This window comes from Amphibalanus amphitrite, unplaced genomic scaffold (genome assembly GCF_019059575.1).
Source record: "Amphibalanus amphitrite isolate SeventyFive unplaced genomic scaffold, NRLGWU_Aamphi_draft 000200F_arrow, whole genome shotgun sequence".
NCBI classification, from domain to species: Eukaryota; Metazoa; Arthropoda; class Thecostraca; order Balanomorpha; family Balanidae; genus Amphibalanus; species Amphibalanus amphitrite.
The window spans coordinates 748,860-774,669 of record NW_024881695.1 but is presented as its reverse complement, the minus strand read 5'-3'; the positions used below and the strand labels follow the sequence as shown (position 1 = coordinate 774,669).

Genomic DNA, 25,810 nt, shown 5'->3' with positions numbered 1-25,810 from the left:
TGAACTTGTAACTCGGCTCCTGGGCCACCTAGCGATACGCGGAAGGCGGCGTTCGAAAGAGCGTCAAAAATAATGACGAAATCACTTCGGTCAATTTTTTGGTCAGGTCAAAGGTCAGGTCACCAGAGGTCATTGAAGGCAAAATTTCGCCGATTTCCAGGTCCAATGTCGAAAATTCCAAGAAGCCAACGAATAACTCGGGAACCAATAGAGCTATAGCGCCGCGGAAAAGCGCATTCGATAGCCCTATTAACGCCCTTTCTGATTAATTCTCTCAGATTTGACCTAACGTCAACGGTTTTGCCTGCAGGGGGTAAAAGCTGCAAAAAATAGCCGATTTTTTCGGAAACAGTTTTTCTGCAATTACTTTTGACCCAAGCCTTGTACGAGCTTACTTTCACCGGCATCGTGTTCCTCTCGTCAAGACGCATCGAATTAACTATAACTTGACCTTGAAAGGTCAACTTGAAAATTTGACCTCAGGTCAAGGTCATGACCTGACCGGAAAGGGTCATGTTGCATATCAGTCGATCCGTATCGTCGAGCTGAACACATATAAGGCGTTTTCATCGCTCTAGCATGCCTCTATCAAAAGTTATCTGCGAAAAACTGTTAGATACCATTCGTGACCTAAGATGACCTCAGGGCATAAACAAGGGTCACGGACACCATTTTCATGTTCAGTGTGTCTAAACCACTTGTATTTCGGTGTTTGGGAGTGTTTATAATGTCTTTCGTTCAAAAGAGGCGCATTTCAATTTTCTCCCATTGACTTATAATGGGGAGGTCGCAAAATTGACCTGACCTTAGGTCATCGATATCAAAATTTTGAGATATAAATTTTGTACATGCTATTGCTTTTAGCAATCGCTGAAAGTTTCAAGGCGATCGGTCACTCGGTGTAGCTATGACAGACATTGAAACTTTTTATGAGGTGAGGTCACTTCAAGTGACCTGGTGACCTGACCGTGAATGACCTTGGTCTGAAATTTTGACAACATGTGTAGAATTGATGTATGATAAGGTGTACCAAAAACGGCGGCGCTCCGCGCCGCCGTTTTTGACATATTCGCGAAAAACCACAAGGGGGGGTGTTCAAACACTCCCCCCCAGCAGGGCGCGGGTTAATGGGGACAATTGAAATGTAACAACCTCAAACATCGGGATTCAGGTAAATATGACACATTTAACCCTCGCCGGACCTATTGGTTTTCTACATACGCGCCGGCCGAGGGGGGGGGGGGGCGGGTACGACCCCCCCCCCCCTCGCCGTTTCGCCCCTGGTGGAGCTAGCGCGTCGCGGAAAAAACGAACGTGTGCGCCGTTACGAGACGCAGAGATTGGTACCCGATTTTAAGGTCCTAGGTCAACCGGTGACCTCTGAGGTCAGGTCAAGTGCCCCAAGGTACGGTTCAGTTTTTGGTGAATAACTTCGCAAAAAACGGCCGCAGAGCCGCGATTTTGGCAGCATCGTGTTCGCCTCGCTCAGGCGCGTCGAATGATATACTTTTTGTTCGGGTCAGGTCAACTTGGGGTGTTGACCTCAGGTCAAGGTCAGGTCAGCACCCCAAGGTCACGAAGTTGGTCGAAAGAGGTTATGTCGCATATCATTCGATTCGGCAGGTCTTCCTGAGTCCATTGGTGGCTTCCCCGACTCGCTAGCTCAATTTGATCAGGAGTTATTGACGAAAAACTAATATGACCTTGATGACGTCATAAATGACGTCACACAAGGTCAACATTGCAAAAGTGACGCATCTTACCTTGCAAGGAGTGCATCAAATCACGATTCTGTGTGCTTGAGATAGTTGGAGATCATTCCCGGCGCCAGAATAACAGTTTTCATTTTTCCCCATTGACTTATAATGGTGAGGTCACGAAAATGACCTGACCTCATATGACCTTTAGGAAAAATCCGAGATATACAAGCTGTGAGACTCATAATGGATACTAGATCCTGCAAGTTTCATTTCCCTGTGACATCTCCTCTGGCAGTGAGGGCGTTGCGAAGTTGCGACATCTGAAGACCGTGCAGAGGTTCACTTATGACGTCATAGGTCAGTGACCTGACCTGACCCAAAAATGCGGTTGGTGTCAAAAGATGCGGCTTGGATCAAAGGTCAGGTATGCCAAGTTTCATCTCTGTATCGCCAGCGTGTTCGGAGCTATCGCGAAAAAAACCTATGGGGGCGGCACCCACCCCCCCCCCCCCTTGGCCGGCGAGGGTTAATCGGTAAATGTCACTCGTGATGTGACCACTTTTATGCTACTGAGGTCATCTCAGGTCATGAAAGGTCTCCAGTAGATTTTGGACAATAACTTTTGATAGAGATATGATAGACCAATGAAACACCCTATATAATTCTTTTCCTTCTCGAAAATATGGATCGACTAATATGCAGTATGACCTTTCCCGGTTAGGTGATGACCTTTACCTTAGGTTAAATTCTCAAATGCCCTTTTAATGTCAAATTCTAGTTCATTTGACTCGTTTGTCTCGAAAAATGGAACACGATACTGGATAAACTAATCTCGTGCAGGTCTGAGCCAAGAGGTATTACAGATAAACGTCATGCGCGAAAAGTATATTTTGAGGCTAAAACGTTTACCTTAGGTCAAATCTGAGATAATCAATAAGAGAGAGCATAAAAAGAGCTATCGAATATGCGCTTTGCTGCGGCGCTGTAGCTCAACCTCTTTCTGAATCCTGACATGCGCCGCTTTGTCGAAAAATGTCAACATCGGCGAAATTTGATTTTCGGTTGTCGCTGGTGACCTGACCTTCGGGCTTCGACCAGTTCGACCTAACCTTAAAAATGATCTAAGTAGGGCCGCCTGGCTGCTGCATCTTGAAAAGGGCCTTTGGTGTCGGTGAGAAAGCCCCATTGTCCAATAATTGCCTAGCGATGGGGATGGTTTCGGGGGGGGGGAGCTATCAATCTTGAATGGGGCGGGGCGACCGAAGTCTCCATTCAGTTTCGCGTCAGTGACTACTGGAGGGCGTCAACTACCTCGGAGAGGGCGCATGTGATCTTCAGAAGGGCACCGGGTGCTCTAGAGGGGTGAAATGCTTGGATGGGGTCACTGCTGCCTTCAGTAGGGCGTCGGACGCTCTGGAGGGGCGCCATTGATCTCGGATGGTCCGACTGGGATTTTCAGAGGAGCATCAGTGGTTTCAGAGGGGCGCCATTGATCAAGGATGGGCCGACTGAAGTCCCGGTTCAGGTATAGGCGCCAGTGGCTCTTGAGGGGCGCCAGCGACCTCGGATTGATGGGGCGACTGTGATCTTTAGAACGGCGTTGAGGAGCGCCATTGGGCATGGATGGGGCCACTGTTGCCTTCAGCAGGGCGCTGGAGGGAGGCCCTGGAGGGGCTTGAGCTTGGGTGGGCAGACTGTAGTCTCCAGGGGCGTTGTCTCGGATGGGGCGAATGTGATTTTCAGAGGGGTGCCGGGTAGTCTAGAAGGGCGCCATTGGTTTCAGAGGGTTGCAATCGATCTTAAGATGGGGAAGCTGTAACCCCGCGTCCCGTAGGGGGGGGGGCCGAAACGGCCCCCCCCCGTGTCCTTTTCCGTCGATATCTCCTAAACGGCTGGAGATATCGCCACCAAACTTTCAGGACCCCTCCGGGCATCAATTTTACACATGTTGACCAAAAATTTTTCCAGAGGCTATGATAAGTTGGCCACAAATGACGTCAGAATGACGTCATGTTCTGCCATTTTCGACCCAAAAAAAGACCTTCGCGAGAAGAGCTGTCAGGCCTACAGCTTTGAAGATACAGAAAAATGATCAGGACATAAAAGGTGTAGAATTGACAGGGCTACAAAACTGTAATCTCTGATTTTTAAAATTTTTGAGTTTTAACCCCCAAAAATCAAAAATGCAATTTTTTGGATATATTAGCCAAAAAATCCAAAAAGTCTTTTGAGTTTCGAAAAAAACGGAATATATTTGATAGTACCTACCGTCTTCTATCTACATACCAAATTGCAGATCGATATCTCCTTTTTTGGCCAAGTTATAGCGAAAAAAATGTTCAAAAATGATGACGTCAAATTTTTAAACTCAATTTTTGGCAATTCTAGACCACCTAGGGTAAAACAAAGACCACCATTGGACTCCCCGTGACGAGCTGCATCGAATGAATACCCATTTTATGCAAAAATATTACCTTTGAAATTTGACCTAATTTGACCTGACCTTGACCTAACCTTGACCTAACCTTCACCAAAACATAGCCTCAACTGACCCCAAGGCCTGTCTGTCCCACATAATCGCATTTGGCATATAAAATGGACCATAAAACATGTATCACACGATACTTTCATATTGTGACCCCTAGTGACATGACCTCTGTGACCTGACCTGGTATCAGTGACCTCAGATAGCGAAGTATGTGTTTGACGAACAATGTACCATCGATGGTTTTCAATAACTTACCAATTTACTCGATTTCACAACACATTTCTTGAAATGCCTGTGAACGGTGAAAATCTGACCTTTGACCTGACCTGTGACGTCATCGGTTTGACCTAGGTCAATGAAATTCGGTCACGAGGTAGTTCCCCGGTTGGGCTATTGAGCGCCGTTTGAATTTTGAAAATCGGCCGGTAAATTTCCGAGATCTCAGGGGGAGGCCGAAACGCCCCCCCCCCCCTACGGGTGGTAGGGTCCGCCGGTAGCCCTACGGGGCGCGGGTTAGATGGGCGCGATCTTCAGAAGCGCGCCGGACGCTCTGGAGGGGCGTCATTGGGCTTGAATGGGGCGACTTAAGTCTCAAGCGGGACGACTTCAGTCTCAAGGGGGGTGGGGCGCTAGTGGCTCTTGAGGGCGCTATTGATCTCGGATAGGGCGACTGTGATCTTGAGAAGAATGCGGGTGCTTTAGAGGGGCGCCAGTGGTTTCAGGGCGCGCCATCGATCTTGGATGGGTCGATTGGGACAGCTGTGAACTTCAGAGGGGCGCCGGGTGCTCTAGAGGGGCGCCATCAAGCTTTAATGGGGCGACTGTTCCGTTCAGGTGGGTGCCAGCGGCTCTTCAGGGGCGCCATCGACCCCGGGGGTTCGGAATATTCTGGTATCCGAATTGCTGGCGCCCTTCAACATTTGGGGGCTCAGGTCGTATTTGGGGGTGCCCTGGAGAACATTTAGGTGTCCAGGCACCCCCAAAGAGATATTGAGTTCGATCCCTGCCTGCACATCACTTTTTAATTCATGTTCTCTCTGTAAAACGGCATCAGCCTAGTCGGCGCTAACTGGGGCGCCATTTGGGCGGCTGGGCGGAAGGGGGGGGGCCATGGCCCCCATGCCCCCCCCCCTGTATACGCCACTGGACTTGGACCCATAATCTGAGAATAATGTCGAAAATGAAAAATTTTATCAGCCAAAAGATCATGAAATGAATGACACAAGTAAAGAATTAGTGCCAAAATGATGGTGCACCTTTCTTCTGGACTTGTGTTTTCTGGCTTTGATAAAAACGTTAAAATAATTGTATGCTCATAAAAGTTATTAGAGAAATTAATAAAAACAATTAATTTTTTAAATATCTATTTGCCGTTTTCACGACAGCCCTCTGGTGCACATTTGGTGTAGATTAGGTGCAGATTTGGTGAGGATTTGGTCAAATTAGGCTCAGTGTATTTCTTAGAAGCTATCAGCTAGGGTTGCACTAATTGCTTATATGCCTGCCTTGTCACATCATCAGACATTACCATATCGATTAAAACACTGAAAAAGATTCATTTTGTAAGATATTTGTTATCAAATAGATTAGGTGCAGGTTCGGTGAGAGTTAGGTGCATCCGCCATATAGCCTGAACGGCTATTATGAGCAAAAAGTGAATTTTAACATTTGTTTTGATAATCATCATGGTCAAGGAACGTGGCATCACATACAACTTTCAGGCTTTGCATAACAGGGCACTCAGTAGGTATGCAGCAGCTTTGACAGACATCTATACTGAAGAAAAGACGCAGGTATTCTCGATTTTTGTGGAGCAAAAATAATGTTTCGTCAGCCCTAATCCATCACACACCTACCCCGATGAAAAATGGGCCTGTTTATTGTTCGTGTTTCGGGTGATTAAACAAAATGATGGATTTGTTTGTTTATTAGTTATAGGCAAATGCTTTGAAATTATTATTTGTAATTATTTTGCAAACAACTCTAGCTTCTACTTGCTTTGTTGATGCACTTCTTCAAGTATTCATTTAAATCGGCTTTATGTTATCTTACCATTTCTATCTTAAGCTTTTATTAATTAGCTTTTTGTTTTATTGTAGGCAGATATAAGCTTGAACAGTGGTTAATAAACATTTGGACGTTACAATGAATTTTAAGTGTAAGTAGCAGAAATTACGGAAAAGGTGCTGCATAAATCGCTTCAATAGGTGTGTAGAACGTGGATATGAGACATTTTCGTAACACTAATTCTTCATATTATAGTGCCCATTGTGTTGTCATGACCAATACTCAAGAATAGTAGGGCGCGATGAAAAGTAGGCATCGATAACAAACAAATGAAAGGACAAAAAGCATCATTTACCTCTTTAGTAACTCACACCTCTGAATGGCCCTCGAGCACCTGCAGGCCTCCTACCGGGTTTTAACACTGACCTATCACCACCCCACCCTGCACACCTGCAGCAGAAGCAGCCCCGCTGCGGTGAACGCCACACCTGCGCCGCGCGCGTGCGCCGATTTCACGCGAATTTTGCGGAGCGGATACTAAGCCGGTTTACCAGCATCATCCCTTTTAATTCGCGATCAGCGGTTACCATGAGTTTAGTCGTGGTTCTCCGGCTCTGGCTCAGTGTGGATGAAACTCCCGCACCCCACCACCGCCCAGCGCGGCGCGTGTCATAGCACTGGGGGAACAAAAGTGAGCCCGTCCCCCGTCCCGCAGAATTAGCCTTTTAATAGGGCTCTTCTCGGCTTATTGTTTTCCTCGTGAATAGACGTGGTGCGCAGAAGAGGTGCTCTGAATCGAGTTACAATTAACAATATGCTGGAATAATTAACAAGAATAATTGACGGCCAGTGGGGACCGAGATGGGCGGGCCGATTACACTCGATGGGGAGCGATAATGATTTCCCCCTAGTTAAAGCTGGCTGGCGGCGCGTTTTACCACGCGCCGCTGCGGGCCGCGCGTGCCTTCGGACCGCGGACACGTGCTCTGACGTCACCAGCACGCCGGGCGCTCATTGGTCGCTCGGTGCCTAGGCGGGGCGGCGCTTAACGAACTATATAAACCCAATGTAAAGCTGTTGCAAAATCATCTGACTTCATTGAAGCTTATTGAGTTAGTTTAGTCAGGTCTGTCCTTTCATTCCAATTTAGGTTGCGATTGGTCATTATCAGTCCGATACTGTTTCCGCGAACGATTCCTGTTTTTTGCTGCCGTCTGCGAACTTTGATTTTCGGTCATCTTCCGGCGCCTCCTGTGGGTTTCCGACCCAGAGAAGTGCCATGAGTGGCGACCAGCAGGAATATCTGGCACAGGAGGGTCCACCAGTGAGCCAACATCAGCAGCAGCAGCATGGTCTGCTTCCTCAGTATCAGCAGCAGCAGCAACAACACCTCTACACGACACCGCAGGCCTCCAAATCTCCGGTAAGTGTCGATTCGGACTAACCAATGCTTAAATATCTTTGGTTGTGGTCGCGGTTTTCCGCGTGGTCTTTATGTGATGCTATTTTTTTTGATCAATATTATCTACAAGAGTTCATGGGATAGCAGGCGACGAAAAAAAAAATCAAAAAAAGTTTGTGAAAACACTTTCAAGATGCTTTAAAACGGTTCGATTAAAAAAAACATGCCCTACATAGTTGCATTTGTAAGGTGCACGCAAAAAGTATCGTCATTTTCCTGATCTTATCTTTAGATAGGTATAGCTCAGTTTAAAAGTTTTGTTAAAAAACAAGTTTCAAATTTATAAATCTTATTTCTGAGTCGTGCTAGGTATCCAAAAAATCTGTTAGTGACACATCATTTTGCTTTAAACTTCAAATTATTTCCCCGTTCACGGTCAGATAGGCTCGCCTGTTGGCTGCAACAATCATTTGTTGTTCCAAGCATTATGCGTGAATCGCTTCTTTTACGCGTTCAAAAAAGGAAAAATGAGCTGAATTTTTAGATCCTGACATGATCTTAGGTTTTTCTTTATAGCAAATATTTTTTTATGAAGTAAGTATAGCAAAGAGTGCAAATATTGTTTTAGAATGCTCTTGGGCCTAAACGTGTCACTTGCCCTTCAATACATATTACATTGTGTTTGGACGAAGTATCTGAATGAGTGAATTAAGGTGTTAATTGTAACTATGCATGCTTACAGCGTAATAATAATTTTCTCATTTTAGGTCCAACATATTTTATGGGCTTCTTGAAAATCGATATACCTGTTGACAAGCGACAAAGACAAAGACAAATTGACAGTGTTTAGCTAGCGTCGGTCATCACCTTTGCATTGTTTGTACTCCCGATCTCTCCCTCACCAGCACACCCCTCCCTCCACAGACGGACCCGCGCAACTTCCACTCGATCCAGGTGATGCTAGGCCTGGGTCAGGAGCTGTACGGCGTCGGCGGTGACCCCGGCGGCCTGCTGGCGACCTCTCTGTCCGAGCTGACACCCCCGGGCAGCGTGACCTTGACCCCACCGCCGGCGGTGAGCTCGGTGCCCCCACTGGCGCCCCAGCAGCACCAGCAACACCAACAGCAGCACCAACAGCAGCAGCAACAGCAGCAGCAGCCACCGGCAACGTCCGCCGCACAGCGTGAGTAAATCTGAGGTCACAGAACTCGCTGGTGGACCTGAAGCGCTCGTTTGCGATTATGATGTAGGTTACTTTCAGTCCAGTTTTATGGATATCAGCCTTCTTGATCCAATGCGAAGATGTTAAACGTTATTCTGTCACGTGTCTTCTCAACTTGTCACTCTCTAGCGACTCGCCGAGTCAGGCCGGCCCGACTCCTTCCTGGCCCCACACACGCACCTTCGCCGGTCACTGCTCCTCCACTGTCGACCTCCACGGCGTGACATTGTCCCCGGCCTCTCGCACAAGCGCGCCGCCCCGCTCCTCAATGGCCCGAATTCGACCCAGATGAGGTGTAATTGAATTAATCACACGACCCGCTGCCGCACTTGGGTCAGTTAGACTGACGGACAGTTGACGGCTGGCTCTGTCAGAGCTGACAAACCACCTCAGGCGCCGACAGAAAACACGCGTCGATCACTTGTTGAGTGATTGCTCAGAGACAGGAAAGCAGTTGATTAATGTAGCATGTTTGCCTCTTTACAGCTTCTACGTCGGAAACTAAGAAATCTGAGAAATCTTCAAAGAAAAATGAATCTGGTGTGAAGAAGAAGAAAACGAGGTTTGTTCGAATCTATATTCTATCAAAACTGACAAAAAGGGCGCTTTTGTGAAACGACATGAAGCTTTCGTGTTTAAACGCTAGCCGAATGCCGAGCTTTACAAATGACAATGATTTAGTACTCATCAAGACCAACTCTTATTCTTAACTGCGGTCATACTTGTGCTTGAGTTGAGATATAGGCCGAATTTATGAGTTTTCTCTTATTTGACCTTTCCTATCATTTGTTGCAGGACCACGTTCACGGCCTACCAGCTGGACGAACTGGAGCGGGCCTTCGAGCGCGCTCCGTACCCGGACATTTTTGCGCGCGAGGAGCTGGCGCTCAAACTGAACCTGAACGAGTCGCGCGTGCAGGTCTGGTTCCAGAATCGGCGCGCCAAGTGGCGCAAACGAGAGCCGCCGCGCAAAAACTACGTGCCCGGCAGTAAGTGGAAGCGTAGATTGGACTAGCTTATGGTCTTTGGGTCGGAGAAAATGACTTTTTCATTATTACATTCTCTTTGCACATTTATCGATTCAGCAAATAGCAATATTCATGACAATAAAAGCCTGCCTCACAGAAGCTTTTGAATACAAAGGAGGAAAACATCGCCCAATAGGGCAATTGTGATTTGATCCTTCTGTTGCTGTGATGCATCGTGTTCAATTCCGTGTGACGGTGGACTGACTCCGTCTCGTTTCCGTTTCAGTGTCCTCCGGCCCGCTGTTGGGAGCGCCCATCAACTCCTTCAACGTCACCAACTACTCTCAGGTGCCGGACTGGTCATACGGCACTTCCTACGACGGCCACATGAACCTCTTCAACGCCAACACGTACGGCTACCAGCCGCAGCCGCCCCCTCCGCCCCCTCCGCCGCCACCGCCCCTCGGCTCGGCTCCGCCCCCGGTCAGCGCTTACTCCGCCTACCAGCCGGTGCCGCAGCCAATCAGCGACTGTCTGTTCGCGCAGTCGCAGACGCCGCCTCGCGCGGATTTTGGGCCGCTGCGAGGGGAGAGCGATATCACCGGGGAGGCGATGTCGGACGCCGTGGTAAAATCAGAGGACGAACGGCGCGACAAGGACTCGTACCCGCTGCCGTCTTTTTTAGTCTAAGGCACGATCTGGTGAACATGCGGCGGTGATTTTGCTAGCCAAGGTGGTGTACTCAAGGAGTAGTGAAATCAAACCCCTTGAGTACACCCCTTTTCATCAGATCGTGGCTTACATACCTAATACCTAATGGAACAGTATAGTATAGTTTCTCAATACTCAATGCTGACTTGCATGTTTAACTACCTTAGGCTTGTAAATAGTCTGAGTTTTGCTGCGTATTTGTGAATTGCTATGCCTGAAGAAGAGCAACGAAACGTGACACCAAACAAGCGACAATCTGAATGTGCAATTATCAATAGTCACATAAACGCTTCAGTCTTATAAGGCTTTTCGCCATTCTTGGCTGAGATCACACAACATAGTGTTCGCACAAAGTCGTTGAGCACGACGAATAATTCACTTGCATTTTTTAGTCGTTCCAGTTCATTAAATATTGAAAGTAGATAAATACCTATGCGTAACATCGCATTGGAACAGTCATGCTTTAGTCAACCTTCGTTTCTAGAGTTTTGGAAAAAGATGTCGGATGAAAAATGTGAGAATGTGTAAATCAAGTAACTTTTACCTACATACTTTGTTCGACTATTTATTTACTGTATAACCGTTTACTTCCCGTGTCATTTACAATGTGTAACAATAGGTATAAGTCTATACGTAAGCTTAGTGCTTGTCTTATGTTGGATTATGACTTTTTTTTGCATGTGAATGTTGCTGCTTTTGTGTGTGATGCATTTTAACGTATTTGCGAAGCATTTAATACTGCTGCTTGAGTAGTCACATCATCATCTCGATAAACTAAACTCTCCTGTTTTAGTTTACTAAGGTCTTACAGTATCGCAAGCAATAATGATTATCTTATCCCCATGATTGCGAGAGGATAGATGATGCAGGGGTACAGTAACAAACGTGTGGTACGCACAGAATTATGATGGAGGTACTCGCTAAATGTCGCGAGGAATGACGTGGAAAGAAGCTTGTCGATTGTGTACTTGTAGGTAAATGCGACTGTTTTGGTATTGTGAAATCATGAGGATCACATGATTGAAGTGCGATGTAATGATGACTGTGTGGCAGGTGTATAATGGCAGTGATGGAAGGATCTGATCTGATGATGTTGCCGCGGCGCATATGTCCGGAGCGGACAGTTGAGAGCATTCCAAGTGCCTACATTGGAAATACAGTTTTCATGTTGAAATATTGTCTTAACAGGAGAAGCAATGGTTGCGTGCAATTCAGGGCTTCCTCTAAGGAATTTTCACTGGGGGGGGGGGGGGCAGAGGCTCAGAAGCCAAACCTAGGGTACCCCCAAATCCGGTTTTCTCATCGGAATTAGGCCACTTATTTTTCGTCACAGCCCTGATGCCATGATTTGTATTCTTATTTTGAGAAAAAAAGAAATAGTAGGCCACCTGACCTTATACCAGTGGATCCAGACCAGCACGGGCAGGGTGACATTTGGGGTAAATATCCCCCGCAACGTCCGAAATGGACGAAAATTTCCGGCTTTCCGAAAATGAAACAAAATGCTTTACTAAAAAAGTATTAAAACCCGCGCCCTGATGGGGGGGGGCCATTTTGGCCCCCTTGTAGTTTTTCTTGAATAGCGAGAAAACGGCGGCGCGCAGCGCCGCCAAATTTTGGGTACCTTACCGGTCATCAATTTGACACCTTCACACAAATTTCAAGTCACAGGTCACCTCAGGTCAGGAGTTATTGAGGTCAAACTGAGGTCATGTTCGAATAAAATGAGCAAAAAACATGACATCTTGAAACGCTCACCAATTCTACAGTTAACAAGCAATTTTAAAGTTTTTATGTGGTTGTGTAGAGAAAAAATGGCGCTACAAAACTGCTATCTCGGATTTTCAAAATTTTTGGATTTTGACCCCTAAAAATTCAAAAAATTATTTTTTTTTAGAAAACTCAAAAAATTTCCGAAAAATTTTCGAATTTCGAAAAAAACCGGAATATATGTGATAGTCCCTGCGCTCTTCGATATACATACCAAATTTGAGATCGATACCTCTTTTTTTGGCCAAGTTATAGCGAAAAAACTGTTAAAAATTGATGACGTCAAATTTTTGAACTCAATTTTTAGCAATTCTAGACCTCGTAGCGCAAAACGGAGACCACCATTGAACTTCCCCGTGACGAGCTGCATCGAATCAATACCCATTTTATGCAAAAATATCAACTTTGAAATTTGACCTAATTTGACCTGACCTTGACCTGACCTTGACCTGAACCTTGACCAAAACGTGACCTAAGCTGGCCCTAAAGTCTGCCTGACCCACATAATCGCATTTGTCATGTAAAATGGACCATAAAACATGTATCACACGACACTTTCATATTGTGACCCCCCAGTGACCTGACCTCTGTGACCTGACCTGGTATCAGTGACCTCAAATAGCAAAATATGTGTTTGAAGAACATTTCCCCATCGATGATTTTCAATGAAATGCATTTTACTCGATTTTACAACGCATTTCTTGAAATGCCTGTAAACGGTGAAAATTCGACCTTGACCTGACCTGTGACGTCATCGGTTTGACCGAGGTCAATGAAATTGGGTCACAAGGTAGTTTCCCGTTGGGGCTATCTAACGCCGTTTACCGCTTGTCGCTACGTTGCGTGGTTCTCGAGATCTTAGGGGGGGGGGCCAAAATGCCCCCCCCCCCATCAGACCGCGTTGCTCGGCAGAGCCCATCAGGGCGCGGGTTAAACGGCACAGCAGTGCGTAAGGAATCTAACCGACCGCAGAAAGTGTGAGGGCTTAGGTATCGATTTCCCAAACGCTGGAAACCAACAGCTAGCCTGAAAACAGCTCACCATCCTAAAAAGCTACTTGCCTGAAAATGACTCAAGAAACAGGCCACAGTTCAATGAGAATGAGGGTCAGGGAACAGGTTAATTACATTTTCAGGAAATGTGTAGAGTTGAAGTAATCACGAGAATACCTACTAAAACTTTTGCCACGCTGGGCCAATTTTTTATGCGAGTTATTCGCAAAAAACCTAGGTGTGGGGTCTATCATACCCCTCAATAAGTGAGAGGGCTTATCGCTGCTAGTCCCAAACACTGGAAAAAAATAAATTTTTATATCGTGCTATAAAGCTCAGCCGCACTCTGATTTGACCGTAAAAATTACTCTACAAAAATAAACCCGTCTCCTGAAAAACATAATACTTCTCCGTGTTGAACCGTAAGCGCTTGACTGATTTAGACTATAGAGGGCGACCGTTCGGGGTGTTTCCTTCTCAAAGTGATACTGATGCCCCGTTCGGGCTTCAGTCGGCGTTCGATTACAAAATCTGCAATGTCTGACCTCATTCCGCGGCTCATCCTAGGCGTATCTGTAAAAAAGAAAAACTGTAGATAAGAAACCAACGATATAAGGAAACTAAAATTGGTAACGTGGTGATCTTGGAGATAGTCTGGATTGTTTGTTTGTTAACCCGCGCCCTGGTGGGGGGGCTATTTTTTGCCCCCCTCCAGATTTTTCGATATATCTACAGAACCGCTGCGCCGATCGTCACCAAACTTTCAGTACCCTCCCGGACATCAATTTTACACATTGTGACCAAAAATTTTGCCAAAGACTATGATAGGTTGGCCGAAATAACGTAAGAGTGACGTCATGTTCTGCCGTTTTCGACCCAAAAAAGGGTTTCGCGGGAAGAGCTGTCAGGCCTATAGCTTTGCAAATACAGAAAAACGATAAAGACATAAAAGCTGTAGATTGACAGGGCTACAGCCTACAAAACTACTATCTCGAATTTTTGAAAATTTTGGATTTTGACCCCCAAAAATCAAAAAATATATTTTTGAATATAATAGCCGTAAAATCCAAAAAGTTGTTTGAATTCCGCAAAAACCGGAACATATGTGATAGTCCTTACCGCCTTCTATCCACATACCAAATTTGAGATTGATGCCTCTTTTTTTGGCGAAGTTATAGCGAAAAAAACTGTTCAAAATTGATGACGTCAAATTTTCAAACTCAATTTTTAGCAATTCTAGACCCCGTAGCGCAAAACAAAGGCCACCATTAGACTCCCCGTGACGAGCTGCATCGAATCAATACCCATTTTATGCAAAACTATCAACTTTTAAAATTTGACCTTTTTTACCTGACCTTGACCTGACCTTCACCAGAAAGTGACCTAAGCCGTACCTGATAGTCTTATAACCAACACCATTGAGTTGGAAATGAAAAATTGGCCATAAAACATGCATCGCACAAGCTTCGTACCTAAAGTTAGGTTCATGTGACCTGACCTGTGACCTGACCTGGTAATGTCAGTGACCTCTTATAGCAACATATGTACTAGGCAACTGACGCCCTATCGCTGATTCTCGACAAAATGCGTTTTCTTCGGTGTTATAGCGCATTCCCTAGATGACCCGTGAACGGTGAAACATTTCATCTTTGACCTGACCTGTGACGTCATCGGTGACCCCGAGGTCAATGAAATTTGGTTTCCTTCGACAAATTTGACAGGCCTTTCGAACGCCGTTTGAATTTTGCGGATCCGTCCAGTAGTTTCGGAGATACGAGAGGGGGGCAAAAAATACCCCCCCCCCCCCCACCCCACCAGGTCGCGTTATAAACAGACCCCACCAGGGCGCGGGTTAAAATTTTCATGAAATTGTGTGGTAGAATGGCTCTAATTTTCTAAAATTTACCGTTATAGACCATTTTTGGAAAGTGACACCCTTGGCTCGACAGTCGCCAGTTTGATTTCACAAGCTGGAGAGGTCCTCCATGGCAAGTACTCGGAATTTAAACGACCTCTCCACTGCCCTCACCCGCTTCACACTTCATCCACACCCACTCAAAATAATTCACGGGCACAGGGCAGCCTAGCGCCCGACAGCGGCCCACAGGATCTGGGTGTTGGACCCGGCCTGCACTGCTGCCATCTGAACGGCATCGGACCGAACTAACGATCCGCGAGCGCCACCTGTCGGCACTGTGTTCCAGCTCCCAGCTTCACCCACCCGAGGTCCATTTCAGTACACCAGCGACATCTGTGCAGGCTGGTGCCAGTCTCCTCTTTCCCGTGGCAGTGCGGCCAGGGCGCTGAGGTGTTATATTCAGACCTTTGGGCCTCGGTATTACCTAGCTTTCCCCGTTGACGCGTTATTACTATGGCCAAAATCAGACATAGCACTGGTTCTGACCGGTTAATTGACCATTGACCTTGGTATAAAACGCGATGATGGTCATTACAAACCAGGTTGTTTTTCGCAAATAAGTATAGTTGTCAGGGCTGCGGAGTCGATGGGTTTTTAGGTGATTCCGACTCCGACTCCGACTCCGGCTTCCAAAATCGACTCCGACTCCGACTCCGACTCCGACTCCGACTCCAGCTCCGACTCCGGACATTGATCATTAAGCCCATATATTGAAATCAATTTTCATGTCGGAGATTTTTATCGTACCTGAAGGCTGAGGCGGCCAATTGCGCGTTCCAATGCCTTACATTGCAAATAAGTAGGCACTTCTTAATTGGCAAAAAAAAGCAGGCTTAGACGCAGCAGCCGCCTAGGCGTCTAGCTTTTTTCAATGAAAACGATCGTTCAGAACAAGGGTATGTCCTTAGCTTCAACAAAATCTGATTATGAAAGGTAAATGAGCGAAATATCGTGAAGCAACCAGGTGTAGGGCATGACTTTGAGTCATGCAGTGTTAACTCCGACTCCGGAGTCGGAGTCGGTAAGATTTTAGCGACTCCAACTCCGACTCCGAGTCCGGGCAAAACTGCCGACTCCGACCGACTCCAACTCCGACTCCGACTCCAACTCCGCAGCCCTGATAGCAGTGTATTATTTTTCTCTCTCGTTTGTTAACTGTTTTGCCCTATTGTTACTTTTTACCCCGCACCTACGCATCTACCGACGTTGTCATCACCTCAGCCTGAATATTTGAAGGTGCCCTTTCTTCAATTGCCACTTGTTTTGATGTCGTATGTACAGTGGCGCGGGAACCGGGGGGGGCTAGGGGGGCTGAGCCCCTCCAACTTTTCGGCTGGGGGGGCTCGTAATGTATTTGAGCCCCCCCCCCCCCCCAGCTGGAGGAATCGAAATCGGAAATCTACCAACACAATTTCATAGATTCATACATAGGCGCGGGAACCGGGGGAGAGGGCAGTGGGGGAAGCTTGCCCTCACAACTCTGGGGCCGTGGGGGCGGTGCCTCACAACTTTTCATGAGGCCATTAACCGTTGGGGCAGCTTGTCCTCCCCAAATTAGGGGTTGTGAGTCACAAAGAAAGAAAGCATGTAAGTGAAAAATCCACCTATTTTACTGACTCGGCAACTCATTTGGCAGCTTAAAACCTTTATTCCAGGTTGCCAAAACGGTAGTTTCTTCACTCAGCTGAGACGGATTACCTCACTTTTTTGCAAATATTTTCTTCTTTTTTTTTGTTGAAAAGGCCAAGGTCTGAAAAATAAGTGGCCTAAAACCGATGAGAAAACTAGATTTGGGGGTACCCTAGGTTGATCTCTATGATGGTTCAGCCCCCCCAGTCTGGAAGAAGTTCCCGCTCCACTGCGTATGTAAGTACGCACTGCACGCACTATAAGTAAAGTAATCTTGCCACGCAGTGCGCTGGGACGCAGTTTGAGGCCCGCTGAAATCTCTCGTCACGTCGCCAGCCGGATACGCGCAGGGTGCTCACAAACACCCTCTACTAAGCGAGAACAACCGCTTTTGCGCAGCATAATGCGAAGTATGTACGGTCTGTCCTTGTCCCTAGCAGCGCAGTTGTAGGCGGAAGTATAAAAGCCGCCTGCGTACTAGCGGAGAGCAAGCAATTTCGAGCGAAGGCAAGGCCAGTTGGATGAAACTCTGATGCCTTTGACTGAAGAGAAGTGCACTATTCAAGACAAGAGATGAAGATCGTGCTCTTGGTGGTAAGCTCGCCTCTTTCAGCATGTAGCTTTGCTGTGTCCAAACTTTTAGATAAATCCAAACGCTATGAGTTGTCCATAATTTCTCCTCATGATTGTCCTATATTTCAGGTACTCGTTATTGGCTGCACGCTGTTGTTCACCATGACGCCACTGGCTGAGGCGGCGGCCCAGCGTTCCCCGTACACCGGGCCCACCAGCTTCCAGGCCCGGCCGCACTGCACGTGCAAGACCTGCTGCAACACCTGCGCCCTGCAGTGCCGTCAGTGCTGCTTCCGCGGCTCCCAGCGTGAGGTCGCCGGATGAGCGCTGAAGCTGGAGATCGGACCACAGCATCAGTGGGACAAAGTGATTTTTGGCTGGCTTTAAATTGTAAGTAGTGCAGACAATAGTGAACTCAACAAATTTGGCGCATGGATCGTTCTCTAGTATGCACTGTATGACAGTTGACTGCATAATCCAATGTTACTAGAGGGGACTGGCAAGCTAAGAGTATGTCGATTGTTCGAAAAAATGTGTTTTGTTTCTGTTTTTTATGCAATCAATTTTTGCGACAAAAAAATCATTAATAAATTGCTCATGTCAAGCTGCGATGTGCGGTAACTGTAAGTGTTATATGTTTCCTTAAAAATATGTCCCGTTTCGGAGTTCCGAAGGCGCCCGATGTGTTTGGCACTCGTAGCTTTGCCTATTGCCACAGAGGATGGTGTGGACAAAGGGCACAGATGACAAAGGAGATGGTGTTGGGTACGTGAGCCCCATGTATCGTGGTGGCTGGTGAGGTCAGCCCTCCCTCCCTCGCCCTCGCCTGTAGCTAAGCGGCCCCTGACCCGGTGCCGGTGTCAAGTGCTGTCTGGGCAAATTGTAGATAATTACAATAACATATACCGAATAAATGGTAAATGGGACTCAATCATTCCTCGTCTGTCGGCAAGCCATTTGTTTGACCATACTCGTCTACACGAGCTTAGTGCGCATGTACAACGCACTCTAAAACGCCGAAGTGCTTTATCGATTCCACCGCCTAAACTACACATACCTGTCATAATATACATAGCATTTTATTGGATTAAATTGCCAAGACAACTAACAAGAAAACCTCTAGTTTATAGCCACGGACGTCAACAATCTTACGAGCTCATATTTGTCTATCCCAAGAAGCATCAATATCTGCATCTCCATAGTTTGCATCTGATGGCCGGATTAGATCGGCGGCGGCCCCTCCCTGAGGCGCTTCTGTGGAACGTGGCGCAGTCGGTCTCTTCCTCCTCTCTCTGGAACGCCCTCTGTTTGGTGCCAAGGTGACTCCCCAGAGGCCTTATAAAGCGCCACCGGACCCACAGACCGGGATCATTACTGCACGAGCAACCTCTGAGGTCGGCAGGCGGGATCGACGGTGAAGCGTCTTGAGTCGGAGAGGATAGCAAGAAAAAATGAGGACAGTGGTGATCATGGTAAGTACAAACATTTTCTCTAATGTGAATCGAAGTATTTAGACGTTTTCGGTGCCCTCCTTCGCTCACCAAGCTTACGTTGACGGATGGCTCATCTCGTCATTGGATTGCTGCATGCCGTCTTTGAAATGCCTATTAATGCCACATTTTAACGTCTATTCGATTGAAATAACAAATACCTTGTAATTGAATAGATGGTCAATTTTGGTAGGCATCATAGACATAAGACTAAAAAAGCTATCCCCTACTCCTCTTGATTTTTAGCTGCTGGCGGCGGGCTGCCTGCTGCTGCTGATGTCTGCCCTGCCCGCCCTGACGTCTGCCGCCGCTGCGCCGCGGGCCGCCCACCCCCTCCTGGCCCCGGAGGGCGGGGGTGGCTGCTGTGACCAGTGCTGCCCCACCTGCAAGCGGTCCTGCTACTACTGCTGCTACGTCTGACGAACTTTGTCGTGAAATCATCGTAACAGGCAGCTAAAAACAAGCGGTAGATCGGGCAGACTTCAGACCGTTGACGCTGCCGGCAATCCGCTCGTGTTTAAATGATAAGCAACTAATTGGTTGACCGATGGTGCGTACTGCGTTGCATCAGCGTTCTTTTATTACAATCGAGTTATTCGATACGTGTGTCTGTATTTGTTATGTGCGACCGCCCTGTGACCGTCCTAATATTTTTTGTGTCTAAGGACTATACTGAATATCAAATAAATTATTGCTTGTTAAAAGTAGCAGTAGCTGTATTTATCCCACGCAATGACGTTAAGCAATACTACAGCAAAACTTTAACTATATATATGACGCCTCATATCACAGTACCTAGAAAGTTGAAAACCTAGGACGAAACTTTTTCAGTTTCGTAGTCTTTCCTTCTTGCCGAGCGGTAAGGTACTACCAGCTTCGAAAAAATTACCTGAAGTTTCCCGAGAATGAGAGATAGAGGCTCAATCGGCAGGCGCCTCGTTCGTCGGCAGTTTTGAGACCATGAGCATTGAGCAGCGGTGCGAGACGGCTCGTTGTGGCCATTGGGTTCACGACCGCGATCTCTTCTATGTACAGTACAGAGACTGACCGAGATCGTGAACCCATTGGCATACCTATATGCTGATTAGGTCCCTTTCCCTTCCCAGATCTCCATGCATGAACACATGCATGTGCATGACTCACTATCCAGTGTGCACATGCAATGCCAAGGTACTAAAATGACGTCTAATACCTACCGGCTTCCATTCACCCGCGCCCCGTAGGGAGGGGGGGGGGGCCGAAACGCCCCCCGTCCTTTTCCGCCGATATCTCTTAAACGGCTGGAAATATCGCCACCAAACTTTCAGGACCCCTCCGGGCATCAATTTTACACATTATGACCAAATATTTTCCAGAGGCTGCGATAGGTTGGCCACAATGACGTCAGAATGACGTCATGTTCTGCCATTTTCGACCGAAAAAAAGACCTTCGCGAGAAGAGCTGTCAGGCCTACAGCTTTGAAGATAGAGAAAAATAATCAGGACACAAAAGATGTAGAATTAAAAGAGCTACAAAACTGCTATCTCGGATTTTTCAAAACCTTTGAGTTTTGACCCCCAAAAATAAAAAAGCGTTTTTTTTTTGGATATATTAGGCAAAAAATCCAAAAAGTTTGAGTTTCGAAAAAACCGGAACATATGTGATACTACCTACCGTCTTCTATCTACATACCAAATTTCAGATCGATATCTCGTTTTTAGCCAAGTTATAGCGAAAAAAACTTCAAAAATAATGAGTCAAATTTTCAAATTCATTTTTTGGCAATTCTAGACCACTAAGGGCAAAACAAAGACCACCATTAGACTCCCCGTGACGAGCTGCATCGAATCGATACCCATTTTATGCAAAAATATAAACTTTGAAATTTGACCTAATATGACCTGACCTTGAGCTGACCTTCACCAAAACGTGACCTAAGCTGGCCCCAAGGGCTGCCTGACCCACACAATCGCATTTTTCATGTAAAATGTACCATAAAGCATGTATCACACGACATTTTCATATTGTGACCACCAGTGACCTGACCTCTGTGACCTGACCTGGTATCAGTGACCTCAGACGTTAGCGTCGCCACGGGGGGGGGGGCAAGCGGGGCAGCTTGCCCCCCCCCCCCCCAACCTCGGACCGGGCACCCCCTGAGATCGATACAGATTCGATGAGATTTTGGAGTCGGGAAAAATGGAGATACCTTTCTGAGAATGCCTGTGAGGTCAGACTCGGTTGGAGCGTGCAGTTCAAACCAGAGTCTGACTCGCAGTCGCCAAAATCTTCAAGACTCCGAGTCCAGACTCGGAAATGTCAATGCTGTGATTCATTCCATGTTCCTAGTTCGTTCTTTATTACATTTTACAGCTGATTTTCATAAGTTTTGGAGTGCTGACACAATTTTCGTTCAAAGCGTGAAACGAAATCTTCGGGGCCTTTCTCAACTCTCGTCAAATGTCTGCGACAGGCTCAAGTATCGTACAAGTGTCGCAGGGCTCATGAGCTTGCTTTAAACAAAGGCTCCTAAGGTGCTCCACTGAGCCCTAAAGATGCTTTCAGAGGGCCCAAACCGGCCTCTGAAAGTCCCACTCACCACTGGTGTCCATGTTCTCTGAGGGCCCATACAGGGATCTTTGAGCCTTCGAACATTTCTGAGAACCTTAACTGGCCTCTGATAGCTCAGCCAAACTTTTGAGGCGACAGACTTTGCTAACCCTCTGAGGTTCGCAACACATGTTTATTATGTCCCTACGTAGGGTCCTTGGGGACTCGACACAGACCCCGAGGGTTCACACTGTTATCCGAGGGCTCCAAGCTCACCCTGGGCCTAGTCTCTTAGCGCCCGCCGCCTACACTGGCTTCTGAGGGCCCCACCTTGGGCTCGGAAAGCCCTGGCCTAAAGCACCACGTACACGTAAATATTTGAGGTGACCCACGCCGATCTCCGGGATCCTAAGCATGCTTCTGAGAGTCAGCACTGACCCTGAGTGGCCTGAAATGGCCTGGAAGTCCCAAACCTATCTCTAAGGGATCCCTTGCCGCTATGCCGTGCGTAACTTTTGGTTCCATTTAACAGTTTTTTTTTTTCGCGTTTGCAGCGCTTACCTTCACACGAAAAACGAGAAACTTTTGTTCACACTCGAGTGAACAAATCACTTCCTCTCACCGGAGCAAAGATGAATTACTTCCGATTCACACTTCCGACATTCACTCTCCGCCGAATGCCCAACTTGGCTACGATCGGCGGCTGGGATAAGTCCTATGCATTCCACGTAAACCTCTGCATGCATGCGTGAATGGAGGTTTTAGCAGGGTGATCCGATTAAATTGAGCGTTTTTCACCTTTTCTGGGTAATGATCATGAGCGTCGAGCGTCTGCATAGGGGCCCTCTGCAGTGCGTCGGCAATCGCAGCCACTATATACTATAATGCTACTAGTCGTTTTTGTCATGAAATTTCAAAATTTCGAATTTTTCTGTAAAAAATTTCATGTCATAGCTAGAAGGAAACCTTTGTCACCATCGGATTTCTCGCACCATTGCGCGTCGAATGATATGTAAAACGAGTGAGTAAAGACTGGGGAAAGGCAAGTTTTTTAACACAAAAGTTGATTTTGCCCCCCCCCCCAACCGAAAATCTCTGGCGACGCCTATGACCTCAGATAGCAAAGTATGTGCTTGACGAACAATGTACCATGGCGATGGTTTTCAATAACTTACCAATTTACGAGATTTCACAACACATTTCTTGAAATGCCTGTGAACGGTGAAAATCCGACCTTTGACCTGACCTGTGACGTCATCGGTTTGACCTAGGTCAATGAAATTTGGTCACAAGGTTGTTCCCCCGGTGGGGCTATCGAACGCCGTTTAAATTTTGAAAATCGGCCGGTAAATTTCCGAGATCTTAGGGGGGCCGAAACGCCCCCCCCCCCCTACGGGTTGTAGGGTCCGCCGATAGCCCTACGGGGCGCGGGTTTACCCGCGAGTTGCTGGGGGGGGGGGGGGTTAAACGCCCCCACTTTTTCGCCGCGCCATGGCCAAAATTTGGATACCTGTAGGGAATTGATTGAAGTTTATTGTGACAAAGTTTCAAAAAAAAAATCAGTCGGAAAATTTTTGAGATATCGAGGTTTTAGTGACGTCATGATTTCTGAGTTTTCGACCAAAAATGGCATATGTTCAAAAATCATATAAAATCACAGAATGGACATACACACATGCCGTAAACGCCATTAGACTGCCCATACCATGAACAATTAAATGGCTATCTTCGATTATTGATTATCGCTCCGCATTTTCCAAAATCTTAACTGAATCTTGGTAATTTCTCGTGACTACTTCACGAGCACGACCATGATACATGCATTTCTTAAATTGAACTTTTTGAACCAAACACGTACAGCCCTCAGCAGACTGCGTGGTAGGTATTCTTTTTTCGACAAAACCGGTGATAACTCAAAGGCTATGTTATCAGTCGGTCGGAACTCACTGCAAATAGATGCGCCATGCTCCACTTCTTCGATTAGGTCCATCACTAGACAAAGTATACACCTTGTGTGGCAACAAAATGCAAAAGTCTGTTTTGGGGGCAAATATAAACTTTTGGATTTTGTTGCCAAACTGGATAGAAAATGAACACGATGATAATGCCAATCTAAGGTGCGAAGTCTCGCGCGTCATACTGTTACGATTTCCGAGTGACCGATGGCATAGTATTCGCGTTATTCTCGGTTTTGTCGAAAAAAGAATACATGTACTTACCACGCAGTTTGCAGAGGGCTGTACACATATGATAAAATGAATGTCACCATCGTGTTCTTTGCCCAGAATTACTAAAACATGTGTCACAGGCTGCGAATATCAGTTTTGATTTTCGGGGATATGTGCCTACCCGGTTTACCTGACCTTGACCCTGACCTATATGCTTGACTGACCCCTACATGGAGCTGACACTCTTGTAGGCCTTATATGAAGATTGTGCACCATTTTGACAGAGTTTATGACGAGAGGCGCCCAATGCGATTAGTCCATGCTACTGAAAACCCTATTTCAGGTGTTTCACCTGACCTTGACCCGAGCTGTGACCTCAAAATTCAACTTCAAAGTACTCATCTGAAGCGTCTTGTCGCGTTATTTCGTTTGCCGGCTCGTGCGTTTCGCTGCGCCTATTGGTTCTCGAGTTATCGGCTGGGGGCGTTTAACGCCCCCCCCCCCCAAGCAAACGGCGGGTGGCGAAATACCCCAGCAACTGCCGGGTTAACTTTGTGAGGCATTCATTTGCTGGTAAATTAGAATAACAAAGCTGTAAACTACTGTTAGCTTCATTGACTGCAGAAAGTTAGGTATTAAGTGGTAATTATGCAAATGGACGAGTCGACCCAATACACATCTATAAAAACAGCAGAGCACCTACAATTTGAGTCGATATTTCTTCCTCTATGTTTCGCGTTCAGCAAGACCGGCGGGACCATAGCTCACCCCCTGGGCGGCCTACCATCGCCCCACGCCGGTGGGGACAGCTGGGACTTTCCAGCCCAAGGCCCGGTAACGGAGTGGAAAGGCCAGCTGCCTCGAAGAATACCTAACCGGCCCTTGAGCCGACGGTGATCACATGGGGTTTCTGGGATATGGCCAGAGGTATATGCGCAGTACGAGAAGAAGAGGGAGGGAGGGAGGGAGGAAGGAAGGGAGAGAAAGAGAGAGAGAGAGAGAGAGAGAGAGAGAGAGAGAGAAAGAGAGAGAGAGAGAACTGAGAAGGAAGACAGACAGACAGACAGACAGACGGACAGACAGACAGACAGACAAACAGACAGACAGACAGGTGCACAGAAGAAAAAGAGGAAACAAACGAAAGAGAAAAGAAATAGGGCAAGAAGACACTAGCAAGCTTTAGCGTTCTTAGAACCAACGTTTCAGGGCTGACTTCAGAACTAACTGGACTGGCTACCGCTACCGTCCTACCGAGTAGTAAAGTAATCTTGGCTACCGTCTATGTCGGCTTACAGCGTCCTCACTAGTCACTCCTCCTCATGGTGCATTTTTTTTTTTTTTTTGCTTCTGGTCGAATGTTCCAATAGAGCATAGATTAGAAAACGGATTGACATAGGTGACCTCAAACTAGTATTTAATGCGATGAATTATAGTCAATGGTATTTGGTAACTTCAGAAACTCTTAGCGTCAGATACACATGAAATGCCGTCAAAGCAGTCCAGCAGTCCTACCAAAAATTATTCCTATTCGTTCATAGTCATATACGTAACGTTGGTCAAATAATTAACTTCCGTTTTGGTTCTTACTGTTCCACTATTAAACTTTTTAATCCTAACCGGCCGAGGGAGCGGATACTCCCATTGGACGGTTTTTATTGCGTTGCTCGAAACGCGCTTGACATAGAGAGCTGAAAGTTGGCACACCCGACCTTTGTTTTAAATCAGATCTTGCGAGTTGTGACACTAAGTAACACCCTTTAACCCTCGCCCGACGAGGGGGGGTTGATGCAACCCCCCCCCCCTAAGGTTTTTCGCAAATAACGTAAAAACGGCGGCGCTACAAATTTGGCACACCCTCTGGGGCAACATTTTCGCACCTTTCCTGAAAATTTGAAGTCCCAGTCTTTTCAGGTCAGGTCACCAGGTCACAAAAACCGGTACAAGGTCAGGGGAAAATTGGACTAGCTTAGCGGCAACTGAATTCCAGAGTTCACTAAAATTGGTAACAAAGTATATCATTCGATGCGCACGGACGTCCTGAGTTCACTGGTGCTTTTATTTTTGCTCTATCTTTACTAGGTAAAATGTTATAAGCGAAAAACTTTTAACATGTTTTAGCAAAATTTTTGCACTCATACCCCCCAAAACCCCCCCTAAATATTGACTTAGAGTCACCAAACTTTCACAGGGGCGAGATCTCCTATGGACCCACCTACCCTGAAAATTTGGCGTTTCTAAGTGC

General features: G+C 46.7%; 1 protein-coding gene and 1 long non-coding RNA gene across 2 annotated transcripts; both read left to right on the top strand.

Annotated features, from left to right (window-relative positions):
• The first annotated feature begins 6,746 nt into the window (after positions 1 to 6,746).
• LOC122384855 (retinal homeobox protein Rx-A-like) lies at positions 6,747 to 11,674 on the top strand. Its single transcript, XM_043372637.1, has 5 exons — positions 6,747 to 7,618; positions 8,522 to 8,780; positions 9,306 to 9,381; positions 9,615 to 9,808; positions 10,074 to 11,674. Exons 1-5 carry the CDS (start codon positions 7,475 to 7,477, stop codon positions 10,475 to 10,477), a joined length of 1,077 nt encoding a protein of 358 aa, XP_043228572.1. The 5' UTR covers positions 6,747 to 7,474; the 3' UTR covers positions 10,478 to 11,674.
• Positions 11,675 to 17,356: 5,682 nt separating this feature from the next.
• On the top strand, positions 17,357 to 19,577 carry LOC122384857. Its single transcript, XR_006257110.1, has 4 exons — positions 17,357 to 17,401; positions 17,510 to 17,770; positions 18,742 to 18,852; positions 19,117 to 19,577. It is a non-coding gene; the product is annotated as an uncharacterized LOC122384857 (long non-coding RNA).
• Positions 19,578 to 25,810: the final 6,233 nt, after the last annotated feature.